This window comes from Sciurus vulgaris (assembly GCF_902686455.1).
Source record: "Sciurus vulgaris genome assembly, chromosome: 2".
NCBI lineage: Eukaryota > Metazoa > Chordata > Mammalia > Rodentia > Sciuridae > Sciurus > Sciurus vulgaris.
This window is the reverse complement of record NC_136462.1, coordinates 92,718,199-92,735,279: the sequence shown is the minus strand read 5'-3', so window position 1 is coordinate 92,735,279 and position 17,081 is coordinate 92,718,199. Positions and strand designations below refer to the sequence as shown.

Sequence of the window (17,081 nt, the reverse complement as noted above, 5' to 3'; positions counted from 1 at the left end):
ACCCAAATATCCAGCAACAGAATTGATAAAAACAAATTTGTAATATATGTGTGCAATAGAATACAACTGAGCAATAAAAAAGAGTGAAGTACTGATACATGGCAACAATATGCAAAATGTTATATTGAGCTGGACGCAGTGACACACTACTATGATACCAGCTACTTGGAAGGGCAATGCAGAATGATTCCAAGTTCCAAGCCAGTCTAGGAAATTTATGGGGGCCTTGTCTCAAAATAAAAAAATAAAAAGAGCTGGGGATGTAGCTTAGTGGTAAAGCACCCCTGGGTTCAATCCCCAGAAGAATAAAAATTCTATGGTGTACAAAAGAAACTGGCTACCAAAAACTACACACTGTTATAATTCCACTTATATAAAATTGTAGAGAATGGGGATGTAGCTCATTAGTGCAGTGCTTGCCTAGCTTTTGTGAGGCCCTAGGTTTAATCCCCAGCATTACAAAAATTAAAATAACAATAAATAAAATACAGTAACTTATCTTTTTTTTCCCCTCACTACTGGGGGTCAAACCCAGTATGATAGATAAGCTCTTTTCCTCTGAGCTACATCTCAGAGTATATGTGTGTGTATGTGTGTGTGTGTGTGTGTGTGTGTGTATGGGTGTGTGGTACTGGAGACTGAACCCAGGGGTTCTCTACCACTGATCTACAGCTGTAGTCCTTTGCTAGTTTTTATTTTGAGACAGGGTCTTGCTAAGACTGGCCTTGAACTTGCAATCCTCCTGACAGCTTCCTGGGATTATAGACAAATGCCACTGGGCCCAGCTTAACTATCCATCCTTCCTTCCTTCCTTCCTTTCTCCATCCCTTGCTCCCTCCCTCGCTTCTTCCCTTCCTCAGCACTGGGGATTGAACCCAGAGCCTTAAGTGCTCTGAGCTATATCTCCAGCCTAACTATACTAATTTTTTTAAAAAATATTTTTTAGTTGCAGGTGGACACAATACCTTTATTTATTTTTATTTTTCTCTGGTGCTGAGAATTGAACCCAATGCCTCACACCTGCTGGGTGAGCACTCTACCACTGAGCCACAACCAGTCCTGTACTAATTTTTAATGAGATATGCCCTAAGGAAAAAAATCAACTACAAAGAAATGTAAAACTGCTTTCATTGGTTTTCTCATTAGTAATACATTTTTTTACCCTTGAGCTAATATACATTTAGTAAACCAAAGCAAAAAAAAATTATGTTAATGTTATCAGGAACCAAGATGTTGATCTTAAGAGAAAAAGCTACAAATATAAAATCAAAGAAGCAGAGTAAAATCCCTGAAATCCCAAAATTTAATCGGAGAAACTAAACAATGACCTATCTTGTAGCAATCAGCGAGCATTCTAACCATCCAGATTGGAATCCCTAAATATCACTTTCTTCTAAAATGAACTGAGACTCTTTAGAGAAACATCTGATTCTAGACCTGGGGCAGGAATTATCCAAATTGAACATCCATCTTGTTATACCAGAAAGCAAAGAAGCTATCAAAGACTGCTAGAGTCACTTCAAAAAGGGCTCTGGAGCCAACCTGAAGGGATACCCCCAAAGACAGAGCAATATACATTTCAAAATGAATAACTACAGTACCTGTAAAAAACAATGAATAATAACATACCATATTTGAATTGAAAAATATCAATTATGTTAAATTCATGAGTGCATAATTATTCTAAAAAAAATTGGTCATCTTTGGAGTATGCTAGATAACCAACTCATATTTTTGAAAACTAGTAAATAAAGGGACAAAAATCAAGCATTTATCACAACTTTCCTTAGGTAATCAAGTACCTGATGAGGAGAAAATTCTTTTTTATACAATTCCAGCTAATAAATGAACATAGCATATGAAAATTAGAATATCAACATTTTGTTGCCCCTTGTAAAAAATGTGGCAACATTTGAAACAAAACTGAAATATATTCAATCAAATGTTAATTATGTGCCTCCTGTTGGGTTGAAATAGAAGGTATAGCTGGGCAGTGGATCAGGAGGCGGAGGCAGGAGGATTAAACCTCCAGCCTCAGCAATGTGGTGAGGCCCTAAGCAACTTAGTGAGACCCTGTTTTAAAATAAAAAATAAAAAATGGCTGAGGATGTGTCTCAGTTTTAAAGTGCCCCTGGGTTCAATCCCCAGTACCAAAAAAAGTGTAGGATACCACTTATGTATTCTTTTTTTTTTTTTTTTGTATTGTAATGTGCATATATTTTATCATATAAGTATGCTTTTTTATTCTTTTATAGTTACACATGACAGTAGAATGTATTTTGACAGACATGCATGGAGTATAGCTGTCCATTCCTGTGGTTGTACATGATGTGGAGTCACACGGGTTGTGTATTCATACATGAACATAGGAAAGTTCTGATTCATTCTACTGTCTTTTATGATGTATTCTTGCAAAAAAAAAAAGGAACATGAATCTGCAAAAGTTTGGTTTTTTTTGTTTGTTTCTTTTCCTTTTTTTGGTGCTGGCAATTGAACTCAGGGCCTTGTGCATGCGAGGCAGGCACTCTGCCAACTGAGCTATATCCTCAGCCTCTGAACAAGTTTTTATATCTAATTCCCAATTTTAAGCATGTTGACTTGGAGATGTCAATTTGCTACCTAAGTGGAGAATTATTATATATAATGTCATTATTATATATAACATGTTTGGAATTTGTATATATTTATAAATATATATATTTTTATGTATGTAAGTTCGGGATTTTGGAGAGGTGTGTCTAAAGATATAAAGTTGGGAGACACTGACACATTAATGGTATATATGACAGTGAGCTGAATGAGATCTAGAAAGGAACAAGAGTAAACCAGGCACAGCGGCACATGTCTGTAATCCCATTGACTCAGGAGGCTGAAGCAGGAGTATTGCAGATTTCAAGTCAGCCTGGGCAGTTTAGGGAGACCCTGTCTTAAAATAAAAAATCAAAGGGGGTAGGGATGTAGCTTAGTGGTAGAATGCCTGAATACCATCCCCAGTACTGGGGTGGGGCAGGGGAGTTGGAGTAAATAGAACTTTAAAGTATTATAAGTGCTCAGGAAATATATTCATGATAACCATATGATTAAAATTCTTTCTTTTGACTTCTTAAAATTTCTGCAGCATTTTTATTGTATCTTGTATCATAATTTGTATAAATGTCTTATCTCCTCTATAGATTGTAAGTTTCTTGAAGGTAGCAATTGAATCTTGTTTATGCATTGCTTCCTATCCACTACTACCATGGAATCAAAATGGTGCCTTGCATGTAAGTGAATTGAAATTAATAAACAAACTTGAGTTCATAGATAAATTTTTGATCAGGGTTATGGTTTTTCTGACCTGCTCAGGCATAAAGTTCATGAGACTCCCTATGTGATAAGCTCATATGTGAACAGGGCCGTGGTGTATTACTGTTCTTGCCACTAGCTCTATACTTGTTAACACACTAGCTCTGTACTATCCACATCAGCTTTTTAGTAGGATCCAAGTCTAGACACTATGTGCACATGACTTTTTCTTAAAAAGTTTTTTAGATGTTGACAGACCTTTATTTTATTCATTTATTTATATGTGGTGCTAAGAATCAAACCCAAAGCCCTACACATGCTAGGTAAGCACTCTACCACTGAGCCACAACCCCAGCCCAGCACATGACTTTATGTAAACACATATTTACTTCAGAAGAGTAGTTCACTGTGTTCTCTGAAGATCTGTTCTCTTATTATTTAGATTTCTCAGTCCCAGAATATAAAAATTCCCTTTTCCCCATCAGGACTTAAGACTATAGCAGTTGCTGTTTTTTGTTTTTTTTTTAATCTACAAGACAAACTTTTCTCATCTTCTACTATACTGGCTATAATTCCTGAGTTTCCAAATGCTCTAAGAACATTCCTTCTCTTGTCCTTATTTTATTGCTGTTAAGTATAGGTACTAAGTCTGCCCAGCTCCAATCTTAGATTTGGTACCACTCTTTTTGTTTTTTGGTTTTTGTTTTTCTTTTCTTTTTACACAACTACAGTAAAAGTACCAAGATCGAAAAAATAACATTGGCTCAGTACTATTACATAACTTACAGTCTTTATTCAAATATCACCTGTATTCCCATTAGAGTCATTTATACAAGAAGGAAAACCAAATTCTTGTCTAGAATTCAATTCTGGATCACATGTTTCATTTAATGATCTTGTCTGTGTAGTCTTCCCAAGTCTTGAAAAGTTCTCAGTCTTTCTTCACCATTCCTTCCCTCCCCCCACTTTTTTTTTTCTGAGATGAGATCTCTCTGTTTCCCAGGCTGACCTTGAACTCCTGGGTTCAAGGGATTTTCCTCTCTCAGCCTCCCAAATAACTGTGACTATAAGTTCACACTGCAGTGCTTGACTTTCTTTGCCATTCTTGATCTCTTTTTCTCTCTCTCTGAAGAATATGGGTATTAATTTGTAGAGCACTTATCAATTTGGATATTTCTTCATGATCAGATTCAGATTATGTGTTTTGGGCAGGAATACAATTAAAGTGATGTTGTATCCTTCTCAGTGTATCACACTCAAGTGATACCTGATAGTATTTTGTCACCTTACTGGTGATATTATTTGGAATCACTTGGTTGAGTTTGTGAATACCAGGTTTCCTCACTGCAAATTTATGATTTTTAAAAATAATTCAGTACCTCCTAGGGAAATAGTTTGAGACCATGTATATATCTTCTTTTTCATCACATTATGAGTTTTAGCATCAATTATATTTATTTTGGATCATCTTTGTTGTGAAATATAACACACAGTAAAAAAAATGTACAAATTTATGAGTTATAAATAGTAAACCTAGTGTTCTCCAGATACATCTGTGTCATAGCATGTTGATACCACTCCTTTTTTTGGGGGGGGGGTATGGGGTGGTGCTAGGGATTAAACCCAGTATTTCTTAACCACTGAACCACATCCCTAGCCCTTTCTTATATTTTATTTAGGGACAGGGTCTCTCTGAGTTGCTGAGGGCCTTACTGAGTTGCTGAGGCTGGCTTTGAACTTGTGATCCTCCTGCCTCAGCCTTCTGAGCTGCTGGGATTACAGGAGTGTGCCATGTCACCTGGCTGCATGTTGGTACCACTCTTCATTCTGATCCTGTGATCTTGGCTTTAGGGATTGGAAAGTTGAAATAGAGGAGGAGAGCCAGGAACTTTTGAGTCATTGGTAGATAATTTTAAGAAGGGAATCACAAATGCATCGCATGCTACAGAGGTAAAATGATAAGGTAATTTGACAAATTTCAGAATCAGTCATTAAGCAACCTTTTAAAGTAACCACTTTTGCCTGAAAAGTGTGCTAAACACTACATTTAGGACTATTGAAGCCAGCTTGCAAACTATTCAGGAGTTATCAGTATGGAGAAATCAGTATGCAGGGAAATGAAAGAAGAAAGCCTGAGAGTTTGATAAAAATGTAGAGTGGGGGGGGTGATTTTACTGGGGTGTGGGGATTTGAATACTTCTATGAGGTGCTGGCGATATAGCCCATCACATAGAGTACCTGCCTTGCATGCTGGAGGCCCAGGTTTGGGTGCCCAGCACTGTTAGGTTGCAGAAATAACAAACAAACAAATGAATACTTCCATGAGAAGAGAAAAGAAGCTAGAAAAGGGATGGGAGGTTGGGGAAATGGCACTCTCTATTGATATTCAAATAGGCAAAGGTTCTGGGCTTTCCCCTCCCCCATATTACAAGTGTCTGTTTCTACCTTTCTGTTTTCAGGTAAGTGGCTCCTGATAGGGTTGAGCTCTTTGGTCTACATATTTGAAAAGGTGGAAGAAAGGACACTGCAGCTAATACACAGTAAAAATTGTGCTTGGTATCCTGTGTCTAACACAGATTCACAATAAGAGGATCCATTAGCTCACTGACCAGAAAATAAGGACATCAAAAAGAGTTGCTGTGTGCTGCTTTGACACATTGCCTTCAGAATATCATCTATGCTTGGGACGTGACAGATTGGAGCTCTGGAAAGGTTCAGAAAGTGGTTAAACTGAACAAGGGTGATAAAATGTGATACTGCAGACATACAGTGGAATATTATTCAGCCTTAAAAAAGAAGAAAACTATACAGACTACAACATGGATTACTGAAGATATGCTCAGTGAAATAAGCCAGACACAAAAGGACAAATATATTTACACTTTTATAGGATAACTACAATAGGCAAATTCATAGAGACAGAAGGTAGGATGGTAGTTGCCAGGGGCTTTGGGTAGAGGAGAATGGGGAGTTAGTGATTAATCAAGACTGTTTTCCTTTGAGAAGATGAAAAAATTCTGGAGATGTAATAATATATTCATTACCTTCTGAATTGTATGCTTAAATGATAAATTTTAAGTTATACACCCTTTTTACCATGATTAAAAAATGAATATCAGCATAGCAAAATGTTAATGTGTGAATCTAGGTGGAGGGTTCATGCGAGGCCACTATTATACCTTTTTTTGTTATACTCTTGTTGCAGCTTTCCTGTTGTTTTGAATTTTTTTTCAATAGAAAATATTTGCTTAAAAAAATTATTAGGAGGAAGTTCTATAGAGATAAGATACCTATATCAGCTGGGAATGTGTCAGCTGCAGGTGTCACAGGTATCTACAGTTGTACCAGCCTAGAGACTGAAGGTTAATATAGTTAATTAACTGCCTTAAGTAAGTTTGCTTTCACATCTTAATTATATCATCACCTCTTTGTTGACTTACCTCCTTCATGAGGATGTGGAATTGAAAATTTTTCAGTTTCTCCTGTTTTCTTCACATTATTTTAATTATAAATTTTTAGAAACATTTATATGCAGTCTTTGAATAACAATACATTATAAAACATACACACAAAAAGTCTTTATGTCAACTGTTTAGCAGTTTGTCACCACTCATCCTCAATCACGGATATAAAAAAACTTATCAAGTTATACAGACTAGGTTCAAATTCTACTCTTACTAGCTCTGAGACATTGTGCAATTTTTTCATCTCTCCTTGCTCTGCTCATCTCTAACCCTCATAGAGCTATGTGGCTATTAGGTAACATAATATAAAGCAGCAAAGTACTTGCCACATAGAAAAGTGTAGTAAATGTTATTAGTTTTATCACTGGTATATAACAGGCCATGATCTTGTAGATTCAAGTGTATTGGAAGGCACCCTAGGGGTCAGTGGCCATGACTGTGTAGATTCAAGTGCAATGGAAGGCACCCTAGGGGTCAGAATCAGTTACAGAGTAACTGTTGGTCAGCTAGTAATACCTTACTATTACAACTTAAAAGGGATATATAATTGTTTTCCTTATCATTAAATTCAGCACTTGTCATATCCTCAACAGAGTTTTCTGCCACTGAGCTCCAAACTATATTTCCAGAGGAAAATCATGAAGCAAATTTAATGTCTGATGGATAGTACCTGTAAGAACTGGCTGGTGTTCTTTTTGCTTAGAGAAGACTGTGAGGGGACCTCAGAAGAACACTGATAAACCAAGTAATGTATTTATGTTTGTTTGGTTGAGATTTATTGTGAAATTATAAGACCAAATGAGATGATCCCAACTTGGTGTGAGTCTATCCAGGTTTTAGATGTGCTAGTTAAAGACAATATGAGAGGAAATGGTTTTAAGATCTAGAAGGAAGTATGAGTAGGAGAAAAGTTTCTGACAATGACGTGTGTTAAATTTTAAAGTAAGTTAACATAGGGACTAATAGAATTTTCTTCTTTGGGAGGACTTTAAAGGTAGATTAGATTTCTCTGTGTGTGAGGTGGCTTGGATAAAGATATACCTGTAGGTAGGTAGATGTGCTGATGATTCTTTGCAGTTTAGTAGTCAATGAAGGACTTTGGCTTACCTGTCAGCATTTAGTCACAACCTCAGTAGGTAACCATTTTGCCTGTATTTTCTGATATTTCCAGGTAATTTAATGATTAATTTTATTGCCACACTGCCTAACAAGGAAGTCACAGTTTTTCTTCACAGTTTTTTTTTAAACTCTTGATTTTTTTTTTTTTTTTTGCAGTGCTAGGGATTGATAAACTTGATTTTTTTGGTAATGAAAATGGCTCAGGCTCATTTATTTATTTTTAGTCATGTTTATTGAGGTTTAAATCACCTGTTTTCTTTCTTTCTTTCCTTCCTTCCTTCCTCCCTTCCTTCCTTTCTTTTTCTTTCTTTCTTTTTTTTTAGAAAAACCCATAGGACTTTTTTGTTCCACTCACAAAGGGCAAGTCTTTACATGGCAGTGGAACAAGTTCTGACAGTGTAGAAGGGCCCCCACTTCCTAGCAATGAGAGGGTTCCACAGGACCATAGTGACAGATTCCTGCTCAGAAACATCTTGGAGAGATAGCTGTCCTTGTTGAATGGTTTGGACAACTACTTGCCCTTGCTGCATCTTCACACCTTTTGCACCATGTTGCAGTGTTTTTTATTTTATGTTTTTGATAAACAGTTGTTTGTTGATAGTCAGGAAGGTCTGTTTGTTTATGTCTAGTTAGTGTTACATCACTATGCTAGGAATTAAAGGAGCCTGATCCTTTTGGGATTGCATTTATTTGGTCACTGGTCTTCTGCTGCATGGGAGTGGAGAAGGAGAGGAGACAATTATAAATGATTTTAAGATTAAGAAGTGAAATGTGTCTCTTGTGTGGTTCATTTCATTTTTTGTCTACCAATGGAACAGTCTAGGGTCCCTAATTATATTCTAGTTACACTAATAATAGATTCTAGATTTTTAAAAAAGACGATTTCATTTTAGAGTCAGTCTTTCGGTCAACATACTTTTGGTTTGAAAAATGTAATCACCATAATTTATAGCAGCAGGAAGAAAATTGGTAGGAAGCTTCACTTTAGCTTATTCCCTCAAATGTCAAATTGGGCATTTATAGAAATGGAGAATCATGTTTGGGCTGTGCCTAAATAATTCTGAGCCTGGGGTACAGACAGAAAACTACCTCCTATTGACTCCCTACTGTGTATATAGTTGGCATTGTGCTAGGTGCTTTCTCTACTGACAGCTGTTCTGGCTAGAATTCTATTCTAGATCCACCCGCCATTTAAATTGAAACAACAACAACAACAACAAAACAAACACATATGCCTTATGGCGTCTAGTTCATTAATAGTTCTAACAGCTGCCACACCCTCTATAAGACCCTGGCATCATAATTAGAATAATTTAATCTCCGGGCTTGGTGGACCTTTGAGGTCATAGAGTGAGACAGGGTGACAGCTGTTCTCTTTACCACTGATTTGAGAATCACAATAGTCAATTCTCTCAATGGGAGGTGCAAAACATGTCTGGGGCTGTAGTCTCTGTAGGCCATGATCCCATAAAATAAAGGGCGAAGATAAACAAATGAAACCTTGAAATACCTTCCAGGCTGGAAAGGGCAATGGGAAGAAATATGGCTTACTGAGGCCCTCGGACAATGTAAGAAAACAAAAACAATCAAACATAACACACAAAAACTGAAACTGGCAGAGGTGTAAGGTGAGAAGGTTCAGGCCCCTTGAATTAAGGGAGAGGCCCACAAAAGGGATTCTGATCGACATTGGTAAATCCCAAAGATCCTTCCTTCTCATCAGCTCTGAGGTACTAGCTGTCCTCAATCCTCCTCTTTGCCCTTTTATTATGGGAAAGCCGGAAAACTCTCCTTTTCCATGGAATAGAGGGAAGGGGCCTCAAGGTGCATGAACGATAGAGAGCAGGTAGAGATTCTCACGGGTCTGAGTATTGGAAGATACAATCGTCCTGGAGACAGGAGAATAGATTTCATGCCCTCTCAAGGTCCCTTCAGTTCAAGGATACTGTCATTCTCTGGCGGAGCTAAGGGGAGGGCCTGCAACGTCCATGCTGCCATGGAAACGCGCCGCCGTGTTCCTTTTTCTTACGTTGGGGCAGGGCACCTCGCCTCAGCCACCTATCATTCACAGGCTTTCTTGAGTGGCGGGCAGCAGCAGCGAATGGGCGATCCGATACTGCGTGACGCGACGGGAAAAGGGGGAGTTCGCGGCCGGTGGCGGCGGTGGCGACAGCGGCGACCTGGGGATAGAACTGGAGGGACCTGGGGAACGTGCAGAGACCTCTAGCTCGAGCGCGAGGGACCTCCCGCCGGGATGCCTGGTACTGCTTGGAGAAAAATGGGGGCTCAGTTGGCTCTGAAGGCTAGGGTTTCGGGTCTGAAGGGATAGCTGACCGGAGGGGGCGGGGTGGCAAGCATGGCGGCGGTGACGGGGAAGGGGTTGGAGGACCCTGAGGAGGGGGTGGGGAAGCCAGCGGGGAAGGCTAAGTGGTCGTGAGGGAGCGTGTAGGGCTGTGGGGTGTTCCAGCGAACAGAGGTTACAAAGCAGCGTTTGCGGGGCGGTAGAGGCGGCAGAAGAACGTAGGGAGAGTTGTGGGGGGGATGGAAAAAGGGGCGGGGAGAGTAGAGGTTAGGAAGGAGGGGAAAGGGTTTCTATGGGAAGGTGATGGAAGAGAAGAGGGAGGGAAAGATAGGACGGCTTATTGTAAATAGCGAGGAAACGGGAGCTTAAGAGATGTAATAGGAAAGTGCTTGCAGCGATTACAAATATAGTGTTCGAAGGAGCCCTGTACTGGTCCCCTTCCCAGCCCTGGTACTTCCGCCCCATTATTTAGTCTTGGATTGTGTGAGGAAGGCGCTTGTAGGTTACAGAGAACCGATCTTTTGTTATTCCATTCCAGGGGAGCAGATGGACCCTACTGGAAGTCAGTTGGATTCAGATTTCTCTCAGCAAGATACTCCTTGCCTGATAATTGAAGATTCTCAGCCTGAAAGCCAGGTTCTAGAAGATGATTCTGGTTCTCACTTCAGTATGCTGTCTCGACACCTTCCTAATCTACAGACGCACAAAGAGAACCCTGTGTTGGTGAGTGATACCTTGTTTAAAAATGATGGAGCAGATTCAGCTCAACCAATGATGGAGCTCCAATGATGGAGCCCAATTCAGCCCAACCAGCATACATAGTACTTAGAAGATCACTATCTTTTGGATAAAGTTGGTTGGAAAAATGAAATCAACATGTTAATAAAAAAGTCCTCTCAGTTTGGATTATTTAGTATATTTTGGGGATATTATATATGTGTATTTCCTAGGATGTTGTGTCCGATCCTGAACAAGCTGCTGGAGAAGAACAAGGAAACAGTAATAGTGGGTTCACTGAACATTTGAAAGACAAGGCTGCAGGTGAGGTGCTTAAGCTATCAGTCCCTTTTGCTTTTTTTTTTTTAAGGTGCTATTGGAGCAGAGTGGGTTAAATATTATATGGTTGGATGAATGTATGTAAGAAGCCTAGTGCAGTATCTGGTGCTTAGTGAACATTCAAAAATTCATGGTGTTCTGATGTGACTGATTAGATTGGTATTATCTGAATTCCTGAATTTGTATTAAAATTTGTTGGTAAATGCCTTTTGTGCTAATAGCCCATTATTTTTTTTCAGTCCCTGTGGATTCTTCTCATTTGGATACATGTGGTTCCATCAGTCAAGTCATTGAACAGTTACCTCAGCCAAACAGGACAAGCAGGTATATTAATTTTTGAGGGAGTTTATTTAAATTTATTAAGGGATCAACGCTCATCAGCACCTGTTGCCTCATCCCAAGGATAAATGAATTAATCTTTTTGTGAATTAGGGAATGGGTTTTAAGGATTGTATAGGTAGTATTGTATTAGTACTGATATTGGCAATCTCTTTTGCAAAGGTAAATTTTTATAGCTGAGTATTCAAATTTTGAGTATCCTGTCTTGTGCATGTGAAGCAGAATAAGCATTCCTCATTCTTAGTAAAGATATAACTTCTTAGAAGAAAGAATTTAGGTGTATTATCAAAACTGTTAGGCACAAGGTGCAGTGGCTCATGCCTATAATCCCAGCTGCTTGGGAGGCTGAGGCAAGTGGACTGTGAGTTCAAAGTCAACCTCAACTTAGTGAGGCCCTAAGCAACTCAGCGAGACCCTGTCTCTAAATAAAATATAAAAAGGGCTGGGGATGTGGCTCAGTGGTTAAGTGCCTCTGGGTCCATCCCTGATATAAACAACAACAACAACAACAACAACAACAACATAAACCTGTTAGGCATGCTTTATATCTACCAACCCAAGTCACCTCACCAGTTTTAGATCCAAAATGTTTAAATTGTACCTAAAACAGTATTCATTTGCTTTGCCCATTTTTTGAGTTCATCCTCTGTGATAGGCCTTATGTTTGATGTTTGACATATAATTTCATTTTAATTTTATCCATAAAGCAATTGTACAATGAAGACATTGTATGTCTTCTATTATGTAGTAGAGGAAACTGATGGGTGAAGAAGTTAAATAACTTTCTCTAGAATATATTGGTAGTAGGTGACAGAGCTAGGCTTTGAATCTGTTCCTTCTGATTCAAATGCTTTTAATTTTTAACTATTTGGTGCTTCTTTGTCTTCTATTCCAATTCTCTTAAGGTCAAAAAAGAGCACAGACAACTCCAGGAGTCTTGAGGTGTCAGGGTATAAAGAGGAGATAGTAAGAGGGGACTCTCAGCTTGAGATGATTGAAGACTTGTTCTAACTTTTTTAAAATATAACTTTATTCTATTTGTCTTATTTATTTATTATTTTATGTGATGCTGAGGATCAAATCCAGTGACTCACACATGCTAGGCAAATGCTCTACCACCAAGCCACAACCCTAGTCCCAAGACTTGTTTTATCTTAAAAAGAAGTGCTTTTTTTCTGGTGTATTTTATACTCTGTGTTTGCACATAAATTTCTTTCATATCAAGTAAAAATGAATGCTTCAGAACAGTCTGCAAACTGGTGAACTCATAGTTTTTATTTGGCCCACACATGGTAAAATATATTTTAATTAATTGGCAAAATTTAAAAATGGGGAAATTTGTCATAAAACCTGAATTTCTGGTTTCCGATTACTGGTTTATTGGCAACAGTTGGTTGGAACTCAGAGTAGCAGCCAAACTCCCCTACATGAAGCATGAGAGTGCTGTGGTTTTCCATAGTCCCTACAAATCACTGAAGAGATGTTGGACACTGAAGAGAGGTGTTCCTTTGTCATTTATCATGGTGCATCTGCTTTCGTTCCTATATTCAGCTGCTTTACTCATCTTTGTTATTTTGCTTTGCTTTCTAGGCATTTGAGTTTATAGTATCCCTTTAGGAATACATTCTAGGCTTAGCTGTGTTTTTATGGCTAAGCACCCTTAGCCATGAAAAGGGGATACTGGAAACATGCTACCTCCATTGTGAATGAAGAGGTATTGTCTGAGAAGTTACATGCTACTTCATTTTCTTTTCTGCATCAATGTGTTGTTTCTCTAAAAAGAGATTGAATTACTATCTTCAATAATGTGCTGGCACTGTGGCATGTACTTTAAAGGGATTTTGTTTTCATGGATCTTATAATTTAATAGGGGAAACAAATTTAAACAAGTCATTACATAAGTAGCTCTTCAGTTAAAATTGTGACCATTGTAAAGAGGAAAAAAATATGGAAAACCTAATATGGGACTAAGGGAACACCTTTTTGGGAATACAGTTTAAACAATTCACATGAATTTGCTGGGAATAGTTGAAGGGCTGAGGAAAAGCATGCAGTGTGAGAGGAGGAGCTTTCCAGACATGAACTGCATTTGCAAAGGCCATGAAGCTGGAAAGAATTTGAGGCTGATTCCCAAAGATTGAAATTTCTTTAAAACATATATATTGATGATGAATTTCTCTTTATTTATTAAAGCAGATATTTTGGGAAAAAAGTCTACTTGGGAAACTTTCTCTGTCATAAAATTCTAAAAAAATCATCTTGCGTTATCTAATGTCCTAGTGATGTATGCTGATGTTCCTAAATAAGGAGTGCCCTAAAATATAATACAGAAGAAATATAGATATTTTTATTTCCCCATTAAAGTTTTTTTTGGTAGTATTAGGGATTGAACCTAGGGGCATTCTACCACTGAGCTATATCCCCAGCCTTTTGTATTTTTTGAGATAGGATCGTCTCAAATTGCCCTGCTGGCCTTGAACTTACCATCCTCCTACCTCAGATTCCCAAGTTGCTGGGAGTAAAGGTGCATGTTACCACGCTTTGCCCCATTAATCATTTTTAAAATTAAAATAATTTTAGATTGATAAGCTATTATAAGAAACAATACAGAAGGAGCCTGTATACACTTTGCCCAGGTTCCCCCAATGATAACATTTTATAAAACTATAGTACAGTATCACAACCATTTTATCAACATTGATAAAATCTACAGAATTTATTCAAACTTCTTATTTTATTTGTATTTGTGTGTGGGTGTGTATATTGAGTTTTATCTTCTGTTTAATCTTCTATGTAGTGGCGTATCTACATCTACAGTGAATATGGTGAATAGTTAAATATTCGAATGTCTAGTGCTGCCCTCAGAACCACACCTACCTCCCTCTTCACCTAAACCTTTGGCAACCACCAATCCATTATACATTTATAAAATTTTATCATTTCAGAATGTTAAAAACATATGTAACCTTTTGGGATTGGCTTTTTTCCCCTACCAGCATAACTCCTGGGAGATTCTTCCAAGTTTTACATGTATCAACAGTTCATTTCTTATTGCTGAACAGTGGTATGGATATACCACAATTTGTTTAACCATTTACTTATTGAAGTACATCTGGGTTGTTTTCAGCTTTTGACTATTGTGAATAAAACTGCTATAAACATTTGTGTATAGGTTTTTGTATGAACTTAATTTTTCATTTCTTTGGGATAATGTCTATGTTTTCAGTTGCTTGGTTGTATGGTAGTTGCATCTTTAAGAAAGTGCTAGACTGTTTTCAAGAGTTTTTGTGTTGTTCTATATAGTCCTACCAGCAATATAAGTGATCTGATTCCTGTTCATCCTCACCTGCATTTTTTTTTTTTTTGGGGTGCTGGTGATTGAACCTTTGACCATGCTAGACATGTCCTCTACCACTGAGAAATATTTCCTAATTTTTATTTTGGTCCTTGTGATAAGTATGTAGTAGTATCTCATTGTAGCTTTGTTTCCCTAGTGGCAAATGATATTGAATATTCTGTCAGATTTTTACTTACTGTCAACCTCTTCAAGGATGTCTGCTCATGTCTTTTGCCCATTTTCTAACTGGATTATTTTTCACAGTTGTGTTTTGAGAGTACTTTATATATTCTAGGTGCTAGTCCTTTGTAGATTATGTGGTTTGCTAGGTTTTTCTCCTACTGTGTAGCTTGTCTTTCATCCTGTTGGCAAGGTTTTTGACAGCAAGTTTTTAATTTTGATGAGATATGTTAAATATGTATGTGTGTGTATATATATATATATATTTATTTAGTGGTTCCAAATATATATATATTTGTATTTATATATATAGTGTGTGTGTGTGTGTGTGTATGTATATATTTATTTATTTAGTTAGTTCTGGGGATTGAACCTGGGGACAGTGTACCACTGAGCTACATTTCTAGCCCTTTTAATTTAATTTAATTTTTTTTTTAGACAGGGTCTTGCTAAGTTGCTGAGGCCAGCCTACTTGTGATCTTCTTGTCTCAACCTCTGACTAGTTGGGATTACAGGCATGCATCACCGTGCCTAGCTGCTAAATATTTTTGAATAGAATAATATAAATACTTAGTTTGTTTATTTATTTATTTATTTATTTTTTAACTTTATAAACTGGGTGTGGTGGCACATGCCTATAATCCCAGCTACTCTGACAGAGGCAGGAGGACTGCAAGTTTGAAGCCTGCCTCAGCAACTTAGTAAGACCCTGTCTCAAAAAAAAAACTAAAAGGTCTATAGCTCAGTACCCCTGGGTACTCAGGCAAAGTACCCCTGGGTTTAATCCCGAGTGCTCCTCCAAACCCAGAAAAACTTAAAAGTGAAAAGCATAGTTCTTCCCCATCCTAGGTCCCCTTTCACAAAGGCAACGTTTTTTTTTTTTTTTTTTTTTTTTTTTAACTTCTCTGAAAGGTTGTCTTCCTAGCTCTAATACTGTTGTAAAACTATAAATGTATTTTCTGTATAAAGTAATTGTCTTAGTTTTTTTGTTGCTGTGACTGAAAGGATCTGATCAGAATAATTTTAGGAGGAAAAGTGTATTTGAAGGCTTATGGTTTCAGAGGTCTTAGTTCATAGAAGGCTGGAACCATTCCCGAGGGTTTGAGGTGTGGCAAAGGAAAACAGCTCATATTGTGATCAAGAAGTAGAGAGAGAAAGAGAATCCACTCACCAGATACAAATATATTCCCCAAAGCCATGCCCCAGTTCCCACCTCTTTCAGCCATACTCTACTATTTCAGCTACCACTCAGTTAATCCCTATTAGGTGATTAAATCATTGATGGGGTTAAGACTCTTACAACCCAATCGTTTCTCCTCTGAACCTTCTTGCACGTGAGCTTTTGGGGGACACCTCACATCCAAACCATAACAGTAATACTATTGTACTGTAATTTTTTATTTTATCAAATTAGGACAAATGAAATCTGATAGTAAGAGATAACTCATCAATACCTGCCCCATTTTTTTCTTCCCAAATTTTAAAAAAAATATCTTTTTAGTTGTAGATGGACACAACACCTTTATTTTATTTATTTATTTTTATGTGGTGCTGAGGATCGAACCCAGTGCCTTATACATGGTAGGCAAGCTCTCTTCCACTGAGCCACAACCCCAGCCCTTCCTCTCAATTTTCAGTAGTAATTGTTTTAGTTCTTCTCCTGGCTCCTCTTATACTTCTAAATAATTTATTTAAATTTTATTTTCTTTTTCCGTTGTTTTTAGACAGTGAAAAAAAGTTTAACCTAAGTACTGTTTTTCATCTGTAATCTAATTTATTTTAACCCTCTTCTATTTACTTAATCATTCTATAAATATTTTAATTGAGTATTTCCTATGATGTTCTTGGGTTTTAGGGATATAAAAGAATCAGAAGAAATTAAAACCCTATATATTAATGTGGCTTACATTCTAGTATGGGATGTAGTAATATGTGATGAATAAGTAAATATATATAGTTCATTTGATACTGATAAGATTTGAAGAGAAAAGTAAGGCAG

The 17,081-nt window shown here is 37.5% G+C and overlaps 1 protein-coding gene across 2 annotated transcripts in view; it reads left to right on the top strand.

The window, feature by feature from the left end:
• TP53BP1 (tumor protein p53 binding protein 1) overlaps positions 1–17,081 on the top strand; it is an 86,839-nt gene that overhangs the window by 5,220 nt on the left and 64,538 nt on the right. For both annotated transcript variants that reach the window (XM_079127738.1, XM_079127737.1), the window contains exons 2-5: positions 9,940–10,129; positions 10,709–10,893; positions 11,121–11,211; positions 11,466–11,550. In XM_079127738.1, the coding sequence (XP_078983864.1) occupies positions 10,123–10,129; positions 10,709–10,893; positions 11,121–11,211; positions 11,466–11,550 (368 nt within the window). In that variant the 5' untranslated portion in view covers positions 9,940–10,122. The remainder of the gene's footprint in view (positions 1–9,939; positions 10,130–10,708; positions 10,894–11,120; positions 11,212–11,465; positions 11,551–17,081) is intronic.